General features: G+C 38.1%; 1 protein-coding gene across 3 annotated transcripts in view; it reads left to right on the top strand.

Annotated features, from left to right (window-relative positions):
- CCDC68 (coiled-coil domain containing 68) overlaps positions 1–23,125 on the top strand; it is a 69,828-nt gene that overhangs the window by 3,536 nt on the left and 43,167 nt on the right. For 2 of the 3 annotated variants that reach the window (XM_032293571.1, XM_032293568.1), the window contains exons 2-7: positions 7,957–8,125; positions 9,852–9,941; positions 12,529–12,653; positions 14,271–14,357; positions 19,716–19,856; positions 21,357–21,482. In XM_032293571.1, coding sequence (XP_032149462.1) covers positions 12,537–12,653; positions 14,271–14,357; positions 19,716–19,856; positions 21,357–21,482 — 471 coding nt within the window. In that variant the 5' untranslated portion in view covers positions 7,957–8,125; positions 9,852–9,941; positions 12,529–12,536. The remainder of the gene's footprint in view (positions 1–7,956; positions 8,126–9,851; positions 9,942–12,528; positions 12,654–14,270; positions 14,358–19,715; positions 19,857–21,356; positions 21,483–23,125) is intronic. The other variant, XM_032293569.1, reaches the window with a different exon arrangement.

The raw sequence follows: 23,125 nt of genomic DNA, 5'->3' as shown, positions 1-23,125 counted from the left end.
TTCAGGGATGTGGGTCATGCTTGACAATTTATGCTTAGAGATCCTCTTAGGGAGATTTCTCTAGTTTACTGAAATCCTTTTATAAAAATCTAGTCAGTTCTGTGAGCCTAAAAAGAAGACAATGTCTCTCTGAGTACCTTTAAGTTACTACATAAATTCCAAGTTCCTTTTGGGGAAGAAAAAAGAGCATCAGATTAACTTGAGGTCAATTTTTGTTTTTGTATTTTTCAAGACAGTGTCTTATTCTGTCACTCATGCTGGGGTGCAGTGTCAGGATCCTAGCTCACAGAAGCTTCAAACTCCTGGGCTCCTTTTGCCTCAGCCTCCTCTATGACTGGGACTACAGGAATGTGCCAGCAAGCTTAATTATTATTTTTTTTTTTTTGTAGATTGGGTATCACTGTGTTACCTAGACTGGCCCCCAATTCCTGGCCTTAAGCAATCCTCCCACCTTGGCCTCCCAAAGTGCTGGGATTACAGATGTAAATCACTGGGCCCAGCCCTTGAAGTCTATTTTATTGGCAATTTAGATTGCAAAAGATTTTTTTAACATCTGCAATTTGAAAAGAAGACAACATAGGTTAAATAATATCGTTTTCCAAAGCTGAATGTCTTCATTTGCAACTCGTTTTTTTCTGCTTGAAATGTCAAAACAACTTTGTAAAACTCCTAAGTGAGAATAGTACTACTGTTTTGATGATCTGTGTGTGATTGGATGGAGTAATCAATCTCAACTGGTAATATCCCTTTGTTTCCTTGGTAAGGATTTTTAAAATTCTAAAACAAATGCATTTTTTTCTAGCCTTACACTGACAATTTTACACCAAGTATCTCTTGAGAGGTATTTACCATCTACAGAAATTAATCTTTATTGTTCTCACTTTCATATACTCCAGGGATCAGGATCAGGGTGGAGACATTCATCATGCTATGTTGGTTCATAAAGAGGAAGAAGGCTTGATTAGTATTGAGCTGTAAAACCTGCTATTTATTTTGATGAGGTCACTTATGTTGTTGTGATCTGATACAGGAACTTTGTTTTACCCAAAATGAGAAGCTGCCTCTGACACGTCTATCTTTCTATTAACACCTGGATTTTGGTAGGATGCTGCTCTTGGATAAGGCAAACATCTTCATGGTGTGGGAGGGTGGGCGAAGGTGGTGATGAAAATTAGGGTCATGGCAGGGCGTGGTGGGTGGCTCACGCCTATAACCCCAGTACTTTGGGAGGCTGAGGCAGGTGGATCACCTGAGGTCAGGAGTTTGATACCAGCATGGGCAACATGGTGAAACCATGTCTCTAATAAAAATACAAAAATTAGCTGGGCGTGGTGACATGCACCTGTAGTTCCAGCTACTCGGGAGGCTGAGGTAGGAGATTGCTTGAACCTTGAACCCGGTTGCAGTAAGCCGAGATTGCACCACGCACTCCAGCTTGGGTGACAGAGGGAGACTCTGTCTCAAAAAAACAAAATAAAGAAAGAAAATTATGGTCCTGACTCTTTCAGGCCCTGAATAAGTAGATATTTTCATCACTGATCCAACAGCATATGTGCAGATGGACAAATATGAAGAATGAAAACATATTGTGCATCTAGAAAGCTATTAGAAAAGGAACAAGTAGATGAGAGAAAAAGTTCTAGGTTCATGAATTATATTTAAAGCTTGTTGCAAATATTCTATTTCTTAGGTATTAATATATATTTCCTTCTACTTTATCACCTTTAATAAACAGTGCTTATGATTAAGTTTTAAAAAATGTTTAAAAGGCTTTGCTTGTTTCTGTCATGCTGAATGCCAACTTTAATTGATTAGTCTTGTAGCATGAGCTAGAATCAGCAGCCCAGTTGCCTGCTGTTTTTAACAATCCTGATTCCATTGCTATATATGTATATTTATCATTTACATTCTTATTTTGGGGGTCAATAATTTGAATGAAGAAAATCAAATCCAGCTAATTTTGGCTTTCAGTTAGTTCTAATAAAATCAATGAGGGTTCTTGGATTTTGAAATCTCAATTGTGCGTTGTTTTTTCTACATTCTGCCAGATTACTATTTTTTAAATAACAGTGTACAAGTTCACCTTTTTCAGTGTGGAGTATTGTAAGTTTTGGGAAATTGTTATAATCATAGAACCATGATCACTAACAAGATATATTTCCCCACCCCAAAGTCCTATGTGTTTCTTTTGTGGTCAACCTTTTCCCTACTGCCAGTCCCAAGCAACCACTGATCACTTTTGATGCCTATAGTTTTTACTTTTCACTTTTGTAGAATGTCAAATAGTTGGAACCATAGGCTGTGTAGCCCCTTGAATTTGGCTGTTTCAGTTAGCATGATGCATTTGACTTATCTATGTTGTTGTGTGTATCTGTAGTTCCTTCCTTTTTTTTTCATTCCAATTATTATCTAGTCTTGGGAGACAGTCTCACTCTGTCACCCAGCCTGGAGTACAGTGGCACAATCTCAGCTCACTGCAACCTCCTCCTCCCAGGTTCAAGTGATTCTTGTGCCTCAGCCTCCTGAGTATCTGGGATTACAGACGTGCACCACCACGACTGGCTAATTTTTGTATTGTTAATTAGTAGAGATGGGGTTTTGCCATGTTGGCCAGCCTGCTCTCGAACTCCTGACATCAGGTGATCTGCCTGCCTTGGCCTCCCAAAGTACTGGGATTACAGGTGTGAGCCACTGTGCCTGGTCCATTCCTTCTTAATGAGGGGTTGTGTTCACCTGTTGGTAAACATTTGAATTGTTTACAGTGTTTGGCAATTATGAACACTTGTATGCAGGTTTTATAGAATATAACTTCTCATTTCACTCAGATAAATACCAAAGCGTGGGGTTTCTGGGTTGTATACTATGTATTTAACTGTATGGGGGACTGCCACGCTATGGTCCACAGCGGCTGCTCATCTTCCATTTCCATCAGCAACAGACAGGAGTTCCAACTGTCGCACATACTCACCAGAGCTGGTCTGGTTTCCTTTTTCCCCCTTGCTGGATAATTTTTTAAGTGATGTAAATTATCTTCAAGCTAAAATAATCCAGGACAAGCTCAGAAAACTGTAGGTATTTTATAAATTTCTGGACTGTTCACTCTTAAAATATTTTATAGCATCACAAATGACATTTTCTAAAAGGGCATCCTGTAAATGCTGCAAGTGACTGTGACATATATCATTAACTTCAGCTTCCTTTTATATTTTCTTGACTGGCAAGTGTTAACCAGCTTTTGGGTTGACTTGTTAATAGAGAAGTTCAAATCAGGAGGAATAATTGGCTGATGCGGTAAGGAAGGAATAGTGAAGGGCAAACTGAGCTTGGGAATTGACACTTTCAAATCATGTCCTACAAGCAAATGTCCACAATAAGTTGTGAGTATAAATATTATTATTTAATATTAATTTAATGTGCATTATAGGTCAGATATTCCATTAAGCGCTTTTCATGCATTATCTCTTAATCCTCATAGAACTCTGAGAAAGTTGGCATTCCCATCTAAAATTTTCTGTTGAGGAACCGAGGCTTAGGGAGTTTGAATGACTTTCAAAGACCTCCCAGCTGGTGAGGAAGTAGAACAGAGTCTTGTAGGCAGAACAACTGAGTCCAAATCCCTTGTTTTTAAGCCATGCCATCAAATTGCATTTGTTCATGGAATAAATCTACTGGGACAACGATATCTGTTCAGGCTCCTGAAGGACACACCTGGAATCTCCCAACAGGAGTTCTGTGACTGTTACTTAGTGACCTGCTTTGGAAAACCTTGATTCTTAAACTATCTTGAGCCCAAGAAGTGAGGCTTAGAAACTCCTTCAGAATGTAGAAGGAGGCAAAGTGGTAAGTTAGAAGGAGCTAGCAGACTCATGAGAAAGAGCCAGACAACTCATGGCTTGGGATCCAATGGCCACCAACTAGCTATCTTTGCTTAATCTTGTTGAGCCTTGCTTTTCATCTGCAAAATGGGAATAATACTGACCTTAGGGCAGATGTGAGAAGTATTATAGAGAGCATACCCTACCTGAAATATAGTCTTCACTTAACAAATCCTGGGCCTGGAGCAGTGGATTACTGGGATCAAGCCTTTAATCCCAGTTCTTTGGAAGGCTGGGGCAGACAGATCACTAGGTCAGGAGTTCGAGACCAGCCTGGCCAACATAGTGAAACCCTATCTCTACTAAAAATACAAAAATTATCCATGCATGGTGGCGTGCACCTGTAGTCCCAGCTACTTGGGAGGCTGAGGCAGAAGAATCTCTGGAATCTGGGAGGCGGAGGTTGTGGTGAGCTGAGATCATGCTACTGCACTCCAGCTTGAGCAACAGAGGGAGACTCCCTCTCAAAAAACAAAACAAAATCCTGGCCCCTCTTTCCCACTCTTCTCCAGATGGGAAGGGAGACCTGTGCTCTGCACCTCTTTGCAGTTTAGTTGCTGAAGACTGGCTGAAACTTTAAGCTCTTTTTCATTGTTTCAAATTATGCCAGTGAACTATGAGGATAGACTATTTCATTACAAAGACATCTGAATTTGGGGTCAACCTATCTGTTCAGTTGATGAGGTTCTTATAACTTTGAAAAACTTACATCCCTTTTTTGTGCCACACACACACACACACACACACACACACTGAAGATAATAATTATAACACAGTGTTGTAATGATTAATTTTGGCAATATATGAAAAATGTTTTGGTAAATGGTACATGCTTTGTCAATAGATATTCGTACATTGTATTTACATCAATATTTCATTTTTACCCCAAAATAGCTTTTATCTTATGTCTAAGAATTTTCTATAACACTGGCTATAATATCTGTGTATATACAAATGAGTAGCATGTAGTTGAACAAAATTAATTCTACTTAGCCAAAACTTAATTATTATTTCAAAACAGAACTTGAGTACAGTGTTAACATGCATGTCTTTTGTATACTGTGCATCATTTTCAGGTAAACTGCACAGTCACCTGAGATTTAGCCAGCTGACACTGGATGTCACCATTGTGCTGTGTAATGTAGCTGCAGAACAGGTGTGCTATTTAGTATTCAGTACATGGTTAGTCTTATCAGGGTTTGGAAATACGTTCACTGTTTTCCCTCATATAACCGAATTATCTTTGTGGCACTTTTGTAGTAACATTTTCAGTTTCTAATATCCAAGCTCTATAAAATAGTGATCAAAAATGAACAAATAATCTGTTAGAACCAGGAAATGAAAACCTGAAAACTCAGAAACTGCTAAAACCAAGCAGGGCTCTTGATTGCAACCCGGAGTAACTGACTCCGGCTGACTTAGTAGAAGAATAATTTACTGAGAGAACATGGAGCAGCTACTGGAATTGATGGGAATGTTGAAAAATTAGGTTTGGAAAATGGGAGGATCTCATATGCTAGGACACGAGTGAAATCAGACTGTGGGATGAAGGGGTTAGGATCCTCCTGACACAGCTACTGGCCACTGGATACTGCCACTGAATTTCCTGCCACTTGGACAAGAAGCACCACTCTGTATCAGAGACCTCTGCCTTTCTTGAATAATGACTGGATTTCCACTGCCGCCAGCTCCAACCAGCCAGATGGCCAGTCCCTGAGTTGCATTTCCAGCACGGGCTCTCATTGGCTGATTCTAGGTACTGTCCCTATGCTCCAGCTCCAGGGAGTGAGCATGAACAAGGGACCTTTCCTGCAAGACTCATACAGATGGTGCCTCAGCATATCTGGGAAGGAGATTCAAGTGCTAGCTAGCCAAAACCTGCCAGACATCTAGCATGGTGCTTTTCAATCAGCAGACCCCAGAAGTGAGTGGAGAATACCTCTGTGCAGTCAACCAGACTTTGCTGCCCCTTTTCTGGGCGGACCTGGGGTCAGTTGTTTACACTTTTGCAGTACCTGACAGCTTCACTCTGTCTTTGCTTCAATCCTGGGGGATCCATAATAGCAACGGCTAGACCTGTTTTAATGTGGCCCAGGAGACAACTCCTTAGACAAACTGGAAGTCTCAAAAAGCTTAGGTAAAAAAGAAAAAGATCTTGCAACATTAAAAGAAAAGAAAATGGTAGGCTTTGCTCTGTGCAGTGGTGTTCTTAGAACACTGCTCTAGAGGCTGGGCATCGTAGCTCACACCTGTAATCCCAACAATTTGGGAGGCCAAGGTGGGTGGATCACTTGAGGCCAGGAGTTTGAGACCAGCCTGGCCAACATGGCGAAACCCCGTCTCTACTAAAAATACAAAAAAATTAGCTGAGTATGGTGGTGCACCTCTGTAATCCCAGCTAATTGGGAAGCTGAGGCACAAGAATCTCTTGAATTGCAGAGGTTGACGTAAGCTGAGATTATGCCACCGCACTCAGACCTGGGCAACAGAGTGAGACTCTGTCTCAAAAGCAAAACAAAACAAAAACCGCTACTCTAGGCACATGCCAGTTTCTGCTCTTGCCTTCCCATTTGCCTGGAACTCTCTTCTAGATCCAAGAGAGCCACATGACTTGCACCTTACTTTCTTCATCTTTTGCTCAAATTACTGCTTCCTCAGGTCAGCTTTCCTCACCACTCATATAGAATAGCATCTCCTTTTACCCTGAGTCCCCTGATCTGCTTTTCTTCATATCACTCATCACAACTTTGTTTAGACCCCCTCTATATTTACTTGTTGTTTAATGTCTGCCTCTCCCTCTGTACTGAAAATCCCATGAAATTAGGGTCTTTGGCTCAGCCCTGTAGCCACAGCTCCTAACACAGTGGCTTTCAATAAATATTTAGTCTCTCAATATATGAATCAAGGGTTAAGTAAAGAAAGGAAACACCCTTGTTACAGTCTCTAGACTATCAACAGTGCCTATAATCCTTTTCTAGGGGTGCTCTAACAAAATACCACACATGGTGTGGCTTGAACATGGAAATGGATCATCTCTGAGTTCTAAAGCCTAGAAGTCCAAGATCAATGTATCTACATGGTTAGTTCCTCTTGAGAGCTGTGAGAGAGATCTGTTTCTTGCCTCTGCCCTGCTTGGTGGTTTGCTAGTAATCTTTGGTGTTTCTTGGCATATGCAAGCATCAGTAGATCTCTGCCTTCATTTTCACAGGGGATTCGGTGTTCTCATCTCTGCCACATCTCTCCTGATAAGCACATCAGTCATATTGGAGTAGGGATCCACCCTACTGCACTATGAGCTCATGTTTACTTAACTAATTACATCTGTAAAACCCTATTTCCAAATAAGGTCCCATTCTGAGAAACTAGGGGTTAAGACTTTAACATAAAATTAGAGGAAGGACACAATTCAACCCGTAACAGGCGCTTGTGTATGTTTATTGTATAATACTTCTGCTATTTTCATGTCATTAACTAGAGCACGAGGTATAGTTAGATTCTCTCGGTTGCCTGGTGGTGTGGTGGTTTATCACTTGGATTACAATTCACAATAATGTGTGTGCATTGTTTTGTAGATTGTAAACTCTTCATTAGATGTTAGCATCATTGACTGAGGAAACTGACAAATTATTGGTGCATCAGCAATAAGGAATTTGTACCATGGATTTGCTAGTCTTAAAGTCCCCGAAAGCAATTTTTCCTTCATAGGCCAGTTCAGTCCACAGGTTATTTAAAATATAACCTGTTTCTTTCCTGTGAGAAAGAAAACTACTCAGATTGCTTGTCAGCCTTAATTGTGAATAATGGTTTCATATTTTATGTACTCATTTGACAAATATGTACAAATCATTTATTATATATTATATGTGCTGTTATAAGTGCTTGGCAAATATTAACTAATGAACAACCCCACATTGATTATTGTTAATAATATTATTTTCATTTTACCATTAAGGAAACTGAGACACAGAGAGGTTAAGGGACTTAGCAGAGGTCACACAGGTATGGAGTGGCTGAATGGGGCCATGAGACTAGGCAGGCTGCCTCTAAACTGTTTCAGCTGTGGAACTTTCTTTCTTCACAGAAAACCTCATGGAAAAATTCAGTGTGTGTGACAGAACAAAGCAAAGCTGCTGTGGTTGAAGTTGAGGCGACAGAGCCCTGTCTATTCAGCAGTCCTCCGCCTCCTCCCTGGGAGCCCTGTTTGCAAGGCCCTTGTCTAGGAAATACCTCCTCTTGGCGTGATGCCACCTGTAAGCTGCCTTCAGTCCATTCTATCATAAAACAAACAAAAGTCTTTCCTTACTTTAATTAACTGATTGTGATTTATTTTGAAAACTTCATCTCCTTAATCTACTTCTGGCCGAAATAAAATGCTAACACGGATTTTCTCCAGGATAGTAATGCCATATGGCAATTTGGACTTTGTTGGCTTATGTTCCCCTTGGGTTTCTTTATACAAATCAGGGACTGTGGGTACAAAAGTTTTCTGAACCAAAGAGAGAAATGGAATTTAACTTCATATGGATAGAGTTATAAAGCTTTGTAACCAGATAGATGTGAACTACCTGCCCTACTTGTCTTCTGTGGCTGTTGATAATATAAAATAACAGGGACAACACTGTTGACAGTGACTGTTCATTGAGTGCCTCCTGAGAGCAGGCATTAAAAAAACAACAACTCATTTTCATATCGCTAGATGTTATCACCCCTATCTGACAGCTATGGAAGTGAAGACTAAGGTTTTATGTACCTTGTTTAAGATGGCCCAACAAGTGAGTGGAATAGGTGGATGATTTCAGAAATATCAGTGATCAAGAAGCAAAATTCCTTGATTTTAAGAACCAAAGATGCATAAGAGAGTATATTTTAAGATAAAAGATGTAATCCTTAATGCAATTTTTAAATTGGCCATTCATTCCTATGATAAAATACCTCTTATCATTTGTTAGTTTACACATTGCATAATATACTAAAAGGGAAATGAAAGTAAATCAATCAAATAGGACTGTAGATCAAGACTATGGTACTGGAGGGAAAAAACGAACTCAGGCTAGATTGATTGCTTTGCTTGCCGCTGTTTTCCCCCTGGTCCTTCCCCCACTCCTTGCCAAGCCCTAACCCAGAGGTCAACAAACATATCCTCTAAAGGGCCAGATAGGAAATACCTTAGGCATTGCTTGCCACATACTTTCTCTGTCACAACTACTGAACTCTGCTGTTTGTGGTGCCAAAGCAGCGCAGACGATATGATACATGAATGGGCATGCGGTGCTAGAGTAAAACTTTATTTATGGGCACTACATTTGAACTTCACATCATTTTCATGTGTCATGAAATGTCCTTTTACTTTTTTCCAAACATTTTTATGAATACTAAATTTGAAATTCATATAATTTTCATGTGCCATGAAATGTCATTCTTCTTTTAATTTTTTGTTGAACCATTCAAAAATGTAAGAACCATTCTTAGCTCCGGGGCTGTACAAACAGGAAGGAAATCGGATTGAGCTCCCAGGCTGGGGTTTGCTGACCCCTACCCTGGCAGGACCATCCTCCGTCTGGTTTTCAAGCATACTGCGTATTGTCCCTGTGGGTGTCTCCTCTTACTTCAGGCATTTAAATGTTGTTTTGTACCAAGATCTTAATCCCAGAAAAGACTTCAGAGGACCAGTAAGAGACGTACTTCCACTCACATTTTGCAAAAGCCCACTTGCAGAGTTGCTGCTGCCAAATCAACTTCAGCTGAAACAAATATTTAATAGAAGCCATAGCCGCTAAGAGGATTTATAATAAAATGGAAAATTCTTCACATACTCTGTCAATTTCATTGAAGATTAAAGGATAAATACAAGACTTTGTAGTATTCCCAGAAGCTATCTTGTTTCCAAGTGATACCCTCAAATATGCAAATTCTTTGTCTTTTTTGCAGCCTAGGTCATTGTTTGATTTTAAATATTTTGTTATTATTTCTCTCCAGGGAAGCCACTCTTAATACGATGGAAACATATCTGAACTTCTAAAAGACCAATGTTTGAGTTTTAGCTCTATGAATTTTACTTAATCTTTGGTAAGTTCATGTCACCATGGGAGTGGAGTTTTGGCTTATCAATAACATGGTATTAATAATCCTACCCCACAGGGTTTTTCATTACAATTTACTTATTAGTTATTTACTGTTTACTATAGAAATTTCAAACAAACCCAAAATACATAAAGGAATATAATGAACCCTACAGACTCATCACCCAGTTTCAATAGTTATTTATATTTTGCTAAATTTCCTTAATCTTTATCCCCTTCTCCTTATCTCACTCTTTGAGTTTTAAAGCAGTTCCAAATGTAATGCCGTTTCACCTGCAAATATGTCAGTAGGTGTCACTAACAGATACAACCCCTTTAAGGAATGTCATAATTATCACAGCTAGCAAAATTACAACAATTCTTTTACATCATATATTATCCAGTTAGTCTCAAAAATGTCTTTACATAGTTGTTTTTTTTTTTTTGACTCAAAATCTAAACAAGATTCATATATTGCATTTGGTCCTGTATCTTTTAAGATCCTTAATTAATGTTAAGATTGATTAATGGGGTCTCTCATGTTAAGTTTCCTTGTTAAATATTCACTAATGTTTTTAGCTTTAGGTGATGATGCTTAGGTTTTTTACTTCATAAGGTGTTGTAAAATACAGGTTTTTCAATTTTATCAATCCTTTTGAATTTATTAGCTGGAATTCCATAAAAAACTTTCCTTCATCAACTACTTGGCTACTATGAAATATAGTTCATATATTAAATGTTTCTTTTTTTTGCCAGCTTTATTTCTTTATTTTTTAAATTTTACTTTAGGTTCTGGGGGTAGTATACTTTTAGTCCATGTGCATCGAGCTGTTCTTATGTGTTTCTGAAGGTGGAGAGTGAGTACTGTGGTTGTTGTGGGTTTTTTCTTCAGCCATCATCAGTTCAGGAATTTAACATTTTTGATAAGTTTCAATCCATCACATTCTTTTTTAGGATGGGTTTTGTGTCTTATTCAAATAGTATTTGATTACTTTTTTTGTTTGCTGGCATGACCAGATCTCTCAGGCTCACTTTATGTATTTCTTACCCCAGACCTGGATCAGCCAAGAAGTCCTAGTTTCTTTTTAGTAGGATATGATATTCAAAGACCACAGTCTGGCCACTAGGGATGCTAATTGCTACTAAGTTTCTCGGTGAATAGAGGTAGAACATATATATATATATCATATATATATCATATATATATATATCTCATATATATCATATATATCATATATATATCATATATATCATATATATATGATATATATATATGATATATTAAATATATATATTAAAGAAAAATAAATCATTGTTTTCTACCTCCTGGGTTCAAGTGCTCCTCATGCCTCAGCCTCCCAGGTAGCTGGGATTACAGACGTGCACCACCATGCCCAGCTAATTTTTGTATTTTTAGTAGAGACGGGGTTTCACCATGTCAGTCAGGCTGGTCTCAAACTCCTGACCTCAAGTGATGAGTCCTCCTTGGCCTCCCAAAGTGCTGGGATTACAGATGTGAGCCACCATCCTTGACTTTCAGCTTCACCTACATTTATGTTCTATATTTCATTTTTTCTTTTATGCTAAATAGCTTGATTATTCACGATGTTAACGCAATTACCTGTTGGCTTTATTTTATAGTGTGAACCTATGTACATACACACACACACACACACACAGTTCACAGTTCAAAAGAACAATACCAGTATTTCCACTAACAATATTATGAGTGAATATAGTTTAAGATTGTTTTACTATTCTTTCTGTTTTAAAATATAGCACACTAGGGATAATTAGTCCCTAGTATGTCATTTTTAATCACATGAAAAAATTCTTGTGGTTACAGAACTTGTTATATGGATGTATTTATTTATTTCATTTCATCTTTATTTTGGATGATTACTTTTTCTATCAATTTTATTTTATAGTTAGATAAAATATATACATGGTTTAGTATTAAAACATTAAGACATAGATTTCTTCCTTGCATTCATATTTCCTGCCCTTCTTATAGAAAATATATTACATATTCTTTTCTACTCTTTGCTTTTTCATAAGATAATAGTACATCTGAGTGATGACTTCATAGCCGTTGATAGTTTATTTAATCTATCTTCTTTTTGTTGGCATGGGATTTTTCCGGTCGTTTACTATTAGTTCTCCTAATAGTAAATAGCCTTTACAGACTATATATGAAGGTACACACACACACAAGACATAATTTTGTTACAATTATATTATGTTAATTCCACAGGCATTTATTACATTCTTTCAATGTGTTAGAATATAAACCTCATTCCTACTCCTGAGATTTTATAGTCTGAGATGATACTGAATAAAAAGAAAAATTTCAGATTTTACCTTCTTAAATTATTTAAATGTTAATTTTTTAAATTAATGATTCCTTCAGATGATATTGCTTCATATTAAATTAATTCCTGGATTTATGAATATATACAGATACCAATGAATTATAGCTTTTCTGCTGTATTTGACTATAGTGATAAAACAACTTATTTCAGTTTATGAACCACATAATCATGCAATCAAAACAGTCTGTTTTGCTTAGCTGATTTATGTTTTTCTAAAATCAGAATTCACAATGACAACAGTGACAGTGACCACAGAAATTCCTCCAAGGGATAAGATGGAAGATAATTCTGCCTTGTATGAGTCTACATCTGCTCACATTATTGAAGAAACCGAGTACGTGAAAAAGGTATGTGGGTAGCAGAAATCATTAGTATGATATGATTTTTTAAAGATGAATTCCCATATGGGCTGGAGGACTTTGTTTCCCTCTCCATATATGTAACAGAACACATGTAAAGGAACAATTCTAATTTGGCAAAGGACAGTCTTCCTAGCTGAAATTTAAACCGATGTTTTGTCATTTCTCTTGAGGATATGAAACTGTTCCTACACTTGGAGTAAAATGATTTTCCTCACTCAGTAAAATTGAATGATGGGCCAGGAGGGTTCAGAACACCTATCAGCCCTTAATTTGTCCCACACTATTCACCACTGGATTTCCTGCTGTTATATAATGTTTTCCAGTGGTTTCATGAGTGTTGATCATGTTCCCAAGTATATGTTTATATTTCCTGCTGAGTTGGTGCCTCTCCTTACCTTGTTCCTTTTCACAGTTCATGGTAACTATTGCCAGTGACTGTGGATTGGCATGTCACTTCATTAAACATGTGAAGTCTTATGAGAATCCAAGATGATAATGGCTGACAGAAGTATATATTCTTAACTGTTTCTTAGAAAGACATTTATTAGGCACTTAAAATGTGCTAGAGTAGGCTGGGCACAGTGGCTCACACCTGTAATCCCAGCACTTTGGGAAGCTGAGACGGGCAGATCACCTGAGGTCAGGAGTTTGAGACCAGCCTGACCAACATGGCGAAACCCTGTCTCTACTAAAAATACAAAAAAATAGCCATGCGTGTTGGTGGCCAGCTGTAATCCCAGCTGCTGGGGAGGCTGAGGCAGGAGAATCGCTTGAATCTGGGAGGCGGAGGTTGCAGTGAGCCAAGATCAAGTCATTGCACTCCAGCCTGACCAAAAGAGAAAGATTCCTTCTCGAAAAAAAAATGTGCTAGAGTATAAACCTGGCTCCTACTCTTATAGTCCTATAGTCTGAAAGGATGCTGAATGAAAAGAGAAATTTCACATTTTACCTTTTTGGATTATTTAATTATTTAACTAAATAATGGACAAATTCTGACATAGTTCATAACTTGTTCAGATCAATTAATTCCATCATTTTTAAGTGTCTTGCAAATTCCATGGGTCATCAAGACATGGGGCTTATATTTCATGCATTAATGTATATAATCTCTCAGTAATTATTCTGTAGTAATTACTTAATAGTAATTATTTTGTAGTAATTACTAGGTAGTAATTATTTTGTGGTAATTAGTAGATAGTAATTATTTTGTAGTGACTACTAAGCAGTAATTGTTTTATAGTAATTACTAAACAGTAAATTAGTGCTAAATTACTAAAAAGACAAAACAGAACTAAATAGTATTAGGTACTAATTACTAAATAATAATTGTTTTGGGGATAATATTCACTTAAGTGATCATATTTTAGATTTGTCTGAGAAAGAGTTCTAAAGGCCAAATGCTTACTTTAAGCAATCTAAACAATATTAGCCTAAATGCAAGTTAGGTTGATGGTGGCAGTTATTTAAATCTGAGATCAATATATGTATATGTGTATTACTTTCTAGATAATCAGGTACCCTGTAAGTGGTATTGAGAAAAAAGCCTTTGGCATTAAATGCCTTTGAAACAAATAAAATGTTTTCTTTTTTTTCCTTCTGTAGATTCGAACTACTCTGGAAAAGATCAGAACCCAAATGTTTAAAGATGAAGTAAGACATAATAGTACAAATCACAGTCTAGACACAAAGGTAATAATTTCCTTCTAAAGATTAGCATAAAGCCAGTTGGACTTCTTAAAGTAACTTTTTGGGCAATTACTAAGTTCTTTGATGCTTTGAAGGATGAGTGTTGAAGTATTTCATTCGTATCTAAAGATGCTAATGATCATATGTGTGAAATGTTTAACCACGAATGTTATGAGTAAGATCAAATTGGAATGGCTAGGCCTTACTTGAATATATTAAACAAAGCTTACTTATCTAAAGTAAATGAGAAGATGTCAGCCCAGCCAGGATCGATGACAGCGGCATTTCCCAATGACAGGTGGAGCTTTTAGGCTCACCTGGGCCACACGAATAGACACACACACTTGAAGCTTTTAGGCCTGAGTTGAGTAAAGTCTTTGTCAGATAGTTGATAAGCTTGAATGTGCTCCCTTCCACAACATCAGCTTTATATATATAAGGTCGAGCAGCCTGCACTTAGCATTGTCTGGATTACACCAGGCTAAACCTCATCTGTGCCAAGTGTACTTCATCAGTGTTGTCCACTGGAAGGCAAATGAGGAAAGGGTTTCATAAACTAAGATGAGGCTCGTGGATTAGGAGGAAAAGAAGGAGATTTTAGGGTTCTAGGGTAAAGCCCAGGTGCTGCATTTCTAACAAGCTTCTGCTGATGCTGAGCTGCTGGGATTGTAGACCAACACTCGAGGGTAGTAAGGCCCTAGATTATTACGGTGAAATCTCTGCAGGGCCAGAGGGCTGATGATTGGAAGTGTGGTTGATCTGTTGACCTTTCATGGTTTGGAGCTACTCCTATCAAGGTTACTTCAGCGGGAGTCACTGAAGGCAAATGAGGAAAGGGTTTCAGAGCGGAGCGGGACCCCTCTGTCAAATGCTGTCTGTGGGCCAAGAACATTGAGGACCAAATGCCAACCATTGGATGTAATAACATGGAGCATATTGGTGGCTTGATAGGAGTAGCTTCATGGAAATGGTGACGACAGTGTGTTACCATGTGTCTGTCTCAGCTGCCTCAAACCACGGAAGGTCAGCAGATCAACCATGCATCAAAACATCAGCCCTCTGGCCCTGTAGGGATTTTGCCAGAGTGACCTAGGGCCTTGCTACTCTCAAGTATGCTCTGCAGTCCCAGTAGCTCAGCGTCACCAGAAACTTGTTAGAAATGCAGCATCTAAGCTCTACTCCAGGGCCACTGATTCAGAATCTTCATTTTTTTTTTTTTTTTTTTTTTTTTGAGACAGAGTCTTGCTCTGTCACCCAGGCTAGAGTGCAGTGGCATGAACTTGGCTCATTGCAACCTCAGCCTCCTGGGTCCAAGCAATTCTCCTGCCTCAGCCTCTGGAGTAGCTGATACTACAGGTGCATACCACCACTCCCAGCTAATTTTTGTATTTTTAGTAGAGATGGGATTTCACCATGTTGGCCAGGCTGCTCTCGAACTCCTGACCTTGTGATCCACCCACCTCAGCCTCCCAAAGTGCTGGGATTACAGGTGTGAGCCACCCCACTAAGACCAGCCAGAATCTGCATTTTTAACCAGATCTATCACCCAGTAATTCACACGCACATTGAAGTTTGAAAAGCACTGATCAATGATCTTTGTAGTCGTCTACTACTGCTGATAATTTACCTTCTTCTACAAGAGATTTTCTGTCAAATATTCTTTAACAAATTAAAAAAGAAAATCATTCCTATTCTGTATATGGAGAGCAGGAATATGCACTAGGGCCTGAACTATAAAAAACAAAACCGTGGCAGAGTTATGGTGAGGGAGGATGCTATCCATATGTACTATGTTCTTTTCTTTTTTTATTTCTACAAGTGTAGATATACTGTAGTGAAAAGAACATATATTTTGTTATTAAACAAACTGGGATTCTAATTATGGTCTGGCAGTTGCTTTAGGTATAATCTTAGGTGTGTTAGTTAAATTCTCATCTTCAAATTCCTCACCTGTGGGAAGGGCATAGTGCCTTCCAGTGTTTTGAGTGTTCAGACAAAAGACTGTACCTAAAACATCTAAAAGATGACCTGGCACATAACAGGTGTTTAACAAATAGAAGTTGTTATTATAATTGTAGGGTATGTGTAATTGTGTAATAGTTTCTCTGTTTTGAAATAAATTGAAAGAATGAGCACATAGTAACTATTTAAGAGGCTGTGCCATGAGCTCTCTTGCTCATTTGCTGCATATGCCTGGACCCTGGTCCTCAGTTTCTACATCTGTAAAATGGACAGGTTAAGTTAGATGGTTTCTAATTTCTTTTCCACTTCAGTGTGTGCACAATTCCAGATGAGATTTATGCTCCAAGTATATTTTCAGTGAGCTAGAGCTTACATCAAGTTATAATGGAAGTGCCATTCAGTTCTGATATCTCTGATTGGAAATTTAATATGAGGTAATTACAGTGAAACATGACCAAACATTGACTATTATGTATTATAACTATTAGATCTGACTGTATTAGTCTGTAATGCAATGTAGCCAAAATGGAATTATGTCCACATCTTAGATTTTTTAAAACTGTCTGGCCTTGTGGATATTATTTATCTCCTCAAAAGCATTTATCAGTATATTTGAAACTATAGAAAATATAAAAGTTAAAATATCATTCTACCTCTTTCAATATAAGAATCTGTTCAAAGAGATTCTTTGAACAGATTCAATATAAGAATATAAAAATATAATTCTTATATTTCAATATAAGAACCTGTTCAAAGATAAAAAAGAGAGATCCAAGATGGCTGATCACTAGCAGCTCGGGATTGTAGCTCCCACTGAAAGAGCAGAGAAGGAGAGGACGCCACACTTTCAGATCAATCTTTGTTGCTCAGGCACCAGGAGATTCCCAGCGGAGGAGCCCCACGTGTCGCCAGCGCAACTCTTGTGGCCGGCGAGGCGGTTTTGCCACTGACTTGGAGCGGCGGTTCTTGGTGCAGAGTCAGAAAAGCACCATCAATCTTAAAGCCACTGTTTTGGCCAGCGCAGTGGGTTGCTCAGATTCTAGCGCCGGGGAATCAACAAGTTGGACGTCCATTCAGAAACCCAACTATAAAGATGGTAATTATAAAGACCACAGATGGATAAATTTATAACGAAGGGAAGAAACCAGCCTAAAAAGGCTGAGAATGCCCAAAATCAGAATGCCTTTCCCTTACAGGGGATCATAGTTCCTCATCAGCAACAGAACAAGGCCTGATGGAGAAAGACTGTGTTCCATTAGCAGAAGCAGACTTTAAAAAGTGGATGCTAAGAAACTTCTGGGAATTAAAAGAACTTGTTGTAACCCAATGCAAAGAAACTGAGAACTTTAAAAAAAGGTTTGACGAAATGTTAAAAATAACACACAATTTAGAGAGGAATATAAGTGAATTAATGGAGCTGAAAAATACAACACGAGAACTTCGCGAACTATGCACAAGTTTTAACAGCCGAATTGATCAAGCAGAAGAAAAGATATCAGAGGTCGAAGACCAACTTCATGAAATAAAACAAAAAGACAAGATTAGAGAAAAAAGGATAAAAAAGAACGAGCAAAGTCTCCAAGAAATATGGGACTATGTGAAAAGACCTAATCTACGTTTGATATGTGTACCTGAATGTGACAAAGAGAATCAATCCAAGCTGGAAAATATGCTTCAGGATATTATTCAGGAAAACTTTCCCAACCTAGCAAGGCAGGACCATATTCAACTCCAGGTAATACAGAGAACACCACAGATATTCCTCAAGAAGACCAACCTCAAGGCACATAATTGCCAGATTCACCAGGGTTGAAATGAAAGAGAAAATACTGAGGGCAGCCAGAAAGAAAGGTAGGCTACCCATAAAGGGAAGCCCATCAGACTCACAGCAGATCTCTCAGCAGAAACCCTACAAGCCAGAAGAGAGTGGGGGCCAATATTCAACATCCTTAAAGAAAAGAACTTTCAACCCAGAATTTTACATCCAGCCAAACTAGCTTCATAAGCGAAGGAAAAATAAAATCTTTTGTGAACAAGCAAGCACTCAGAGATTTCATCACCACCAGGCCTGCTTTACAAGAGCTTCTGAAAGAACCACTACAAATAGAAAGGAACAACCAGTATCAGCCTTTCTAAAAAATGCCAAAAAATAAAGAACATCAACATAATTAAGAAATTGCATCAACTAATGGGCAAAACAGCCAGCTAACATTAAATGACAGTATCAAACTCATATATATTGTTATTAATTCTAAATTTAAATAGACTAAATCCCCCAATCCAAAGACACAGACAGGCAAAAAAAGCCAAGACCCATTGGTATGCTACATCCAGATCCATCTTACATGCAAGGATACACAAAGACTCAAAACAAAGGGATGGAGAAAAATTTACCAACCAAATGGAGAGCGAAAATAAATAAATAGAAAGCAGTAGTTGCAATTTTTGCTGATAAAATAGACTTCAAAGCAACAAAGATCAAAAGAAGCAAAGAAGGATATTACATAAAGATAAAAGGATCAATGTAACAAGAAGAGCTAAAGATCCTAAATATATATGCACCCAATACAGAAATACCCAGATATATAAGACTTACAAAGAGACTTGGACTCCCACACAATAATAGTGGGAGACTTACAGATCAATGAGACAGAAAGTTAACATCGATATTCAGGACTTGAACTCAGATGTGGAACAAGTAGACTTAATTAACATTCATAGAACTCTCCACTTTAAATACACAAAATATACACTCTTATCAGTACTACATCACACGTATTTACAGGTTTAAATGAAACATTGGTTGGCTGCTTGTTAAGTATTTTCTTCCCTCATTTTTTTTTATGTCTCTATTATTAAACACAGTTACAGGCATACCCATTTTTTAGACTGCATTCTAGCCTGGGCAATAAAGCAACACCCCTGTTCTCTCTCCCTTTTCCTCTTCCTCTTTCTTCCTTTCCTTTATTCTTTTTTTTTCTTTTTCCTTTTTTTTCCTGCTTTTGCTAACTGTGATCTCCCATGCATTTAGCAAAAAAAAAAAAAAAAAAAGAAAATGTGACCAACATGATCTCTCTAGTCAGGGAACTCAAGATTATAAACCTGATGTACATTTTGGTGGGAGATGCATCTCAGGAGATTTCATATAATTTGTCATTCGAATCCAGGTCAGTTAAAACTACTGAAAAAAAAAAAAAAGAATCTGTTCAAATTTGAGCAAATATAGAAGTCAGATGTTTCATCTAGAATTTCCCATTGATATTTGAGATTCAAAAGATGTTTATTTATGCTGACCTGAAGCCTCTTTGATATATGTAACACTAAATGATCATTATTGTTGTCAAAGTTTGTAAAGGGAAAAATAGTCAGGTCTATGATTTTCATGTTTGTCCATTTCAGCGCTGTGGAAACCTTCAACAGGGCTCTCATTCTGAAATGGATCCTTCTTGTTGCAGTTTGGATTTGCTTATGAAAAAGATAAAAGGAAAAGACCTACAGCTCTTAGAAATGAACAAAGAGAATGAAGTATTGAAAATCAAGGTATGACTATTAGAAGTTTCAAATTCTGTGTTTTGAGCCTTTGGGCTAATAGAATAGGTTGTTAGTGTTCATGGCTCTGTAAAAGCAGAGAGATGTCCATACATATCCATAGGTCCACCTGTATGCTCCCTTCCATATAGAAGCATTTTTATATTTCACAAATCATATCTCACTGTTTTATTGTTGAGGCTTCTTTTGTTATTGAAAATATCTTACAAAAGTTCAAGTTATACAATTTCAGTCATGCGTGATGAATAAGTTCTAGAAATCTACTGCATAAGATTATGCTTATACTTAACAATACTGTACTGTACACTTAGTAGATCTCATGTTAAGTGTTCTTATCACAAGCCACAATGCATTTTTAAAAGTGTGTTGTATTTAATAAATATTAACTATAGCCTTCATAGTAAAATGTCACAATATTCTTTAAATTTGTCTATTGCTGAATGCTTTTGATTTTCCCCTTTAAAGGCTTATTTTATATGCAGTCCTGCAATGAATATCTTGGTAGGGAAATCTTTATAGTCATCCCTGATTGTTTCCTTAGGTTAAATCCTGGAAAGATTCATGACATTTAGCATTATTGCCCTCAATACTTTAAACTTGTCCCACTTCTATTTCAGGAAGATACACTTTTTAATATTGTTATGGACAGTAATGATAAAAGGCTTGCAAATAAGTGTATAAGCTGACAGAGCACCATAGAGTTATTTGAATGGTGAGGAGTATATCTGCAGGGCATTGCTGTGGAATGAGCTCTGCTTTGGTTTGACCAGGGCAAATCTGCCTGTTCAACTGAAGAGGGTAACTAATAATTTACAATTGCTGTACAATAAGGCAAAATTTACTGTGTTGTGTTTAAGATGAAACTTCCTCCCCTCCTCTGCTCTGCTTAAAATTAACTAACTCTCTGTAAACCATTCAACCTTATCTATCCTCCCCACCTTCTTAGCAAAGTTCCCAGGCATCCAGAAGTTCCTATTTTTCTTGCTGACCACCTGCAAGGTCACAGGGCAAATAAAACCTAAAGAATGTAAGACGTGTTTCTTACAATGTTATTTTTCAAATGTAAAGTACGTCACAAGACATGTCACAGGATAATTAACTGCTCTTTGTTCTTAGTTCTGTAAAATCACTTCCTGCTTAATCATCTTGTATCACAAAGGTACTTAAAAGGCCCTCAGTGTTTTTGTACCTTGCTCAGGCTTAGGAAGCAATTCCACTGAGCCTGCAATCACATTAAATAAAATGCTCCGGCTTCCCCATTGGTCTCTCCAAGTCCCTAATTTCCCGCTTCACAGCAGCCCCTCTAAATAGGGAGTTTCTTATTGTACATTTTCCTCCTACCAGGTAACAGTGTCTTCTCTCCTATCCATTTTCTATGAGGCTGTACATGTATAGTTACAGCCTCGGTGTTCTTAATTGCCAACCAAACTGTTCTGCCTTTAACGCTTTTTGTTGTAAATGTCAGAACATGCATAGTGACCTTTTTTCTAGCTGGAAGCCTCCAGAGAAGCAGGAGCAGCAGCTCTGCGAGACGTGGCCCGGAGATTATTTGAAAACTATCAAACACAATCCGAAGAAGTGAGAAAAAAGCATGAGGACAGTAAACACTTACTCCAGGTACCAAACACGCAGCTTGTCTACTGGAGAACGAGCCCCCACCCCGAGCTGTTCAAGTTCATCTTTCTGGAAGAATTAGAAATGAAATAAGCAATGGCCAAATGACTTGGCAGAAGACTTGGAGAAGGAGCGGTGGGCTAGTCTTTTTTGCCGATTTGCCTCACGCTGTGTAGCCCAACACCCCAGATGTTGCTGAGCTGCTGTGTCTCAGTTCTTACTCAGAGCCCCCAAGAACACAGGTGGGAGGGAGGCAGCGCCACCCTGCCTGGAAATCTGGGCTGGCCCTTCCGAGCCTGGCTGGTAACTTCCCTTCAGGCTCTGTCGTTGACTTGCTAGATGACTCAGACTAAGCCATTCTTTCTGGACTTGGATGTCTCTGTCTCTAGAGTGAAAGACACATAGTTTCAAGCTTGTTTTGGTCTTAGCATACATACTTCAGATTTAAAAAAATAGAAAACAAAAATATGAATGTATATATAGTTAAAAATATATAAAGTTATCTATTTTTATATTTTAATATGTAAATATATATAAATGTTAAAAATAAAAAACATGTACATACCCTCATGCATATTCTTTTTTGTTCATTTGCTTTTAAATCTGGAGTATATATACTAGGACCAATAAAATCTGTCTGAAAAATATATTCTAGAACTGGAGGAGTCAAAAAGTATGTGTGTGCCTGTGTGTGTATGTGTGTGTGTGTGTGTATTTGTTTGCCAACATTAAAAATATAAAACAGCTAATCGGAAAGTTCATTCATAACAGTTTGGGGCACCCAGGTGTCTGTCAGCTCAAGCTATAGGAGGGTCTCTGGGGAGTACAGTAGGAAATTCACTGCCTAAGTGACACCCTTTCATGCTTCAGGCTGTGGTAGTGATAGTTGCAAACTCACCTGCTTGCAGGGTGCAGATGAAGAACGTAAGCGGGAAGCGGATGAGGGGTGCTATGTGATGGTGGTGCTTGTGGGGACAGGAAGCATGCATCCCTGTAATGTGGGCTCAGCCCCAGCCTGGAGTGACCTGACAGAAAGGCCCACTTGGTATTTCCAAGGGAAGCCAGACACTTATTTTTCAATGTGAAATGTCAAACTTTGTAAAATACACATGCAGAGGAGTAAGAAGTTAGTTCACGCAGTCCCACTGTGGCCTGTTGCCTGCTAGACAAAGACTTCTCTCCCATGATCGTCAGCCCTACCCGTCCTCTATGCCTATGAAGTAGCACCATGATGCAGTGAGGAGACTTATTCTGCTTTCGTGACACTTCACGATTAAAAATAAAACATGTTTTCATTGAACATGTAAGATTTTTTTGTGTGTTCTGGATAGCATTAGGGGAAATACCCAATGTAGATGACTGGTTGATGGGTGCAGCAAACCACCATAGCATATGTATAACTGTGTAACCTGCACGTTCTGCACATGTACCCCAGAACTTAAAAGTATAGTAAAAAAAAATGTTTGTTTTTCTTAAATTAGTATCTTTCTTTCTTATACCAGTTCAGGAAGTATGCTTTATGGTAACAAATGTAAACATTCTAGGAAGAATATTTATACATTATTAATTCTCTATTTAATGTTGTTGTAGTCTATCAGGGTTATTTTGAAGGAAACGCTGATATCAAAAAAGTAATTCTAAATAAG

The sequence above is a fragment of the Sapajus apella genome, unplaced genomic scaffold, assembly GCF_009761245.1.
Source record: "Sapajus apella isolate SASKATOON/1434 unplaced genomic scaffold, GSC_monkey_1.0 scaffold30, whole genome shotgun sequence".
NCBI lineage: Eukaryota > Metazoa > Chordata > Mammalia > Primates > Cebidae > Sapajus > Sapajus apella.
This window is presented reverse-complemented; position numbering and strand designations above follow the sequence as displayed.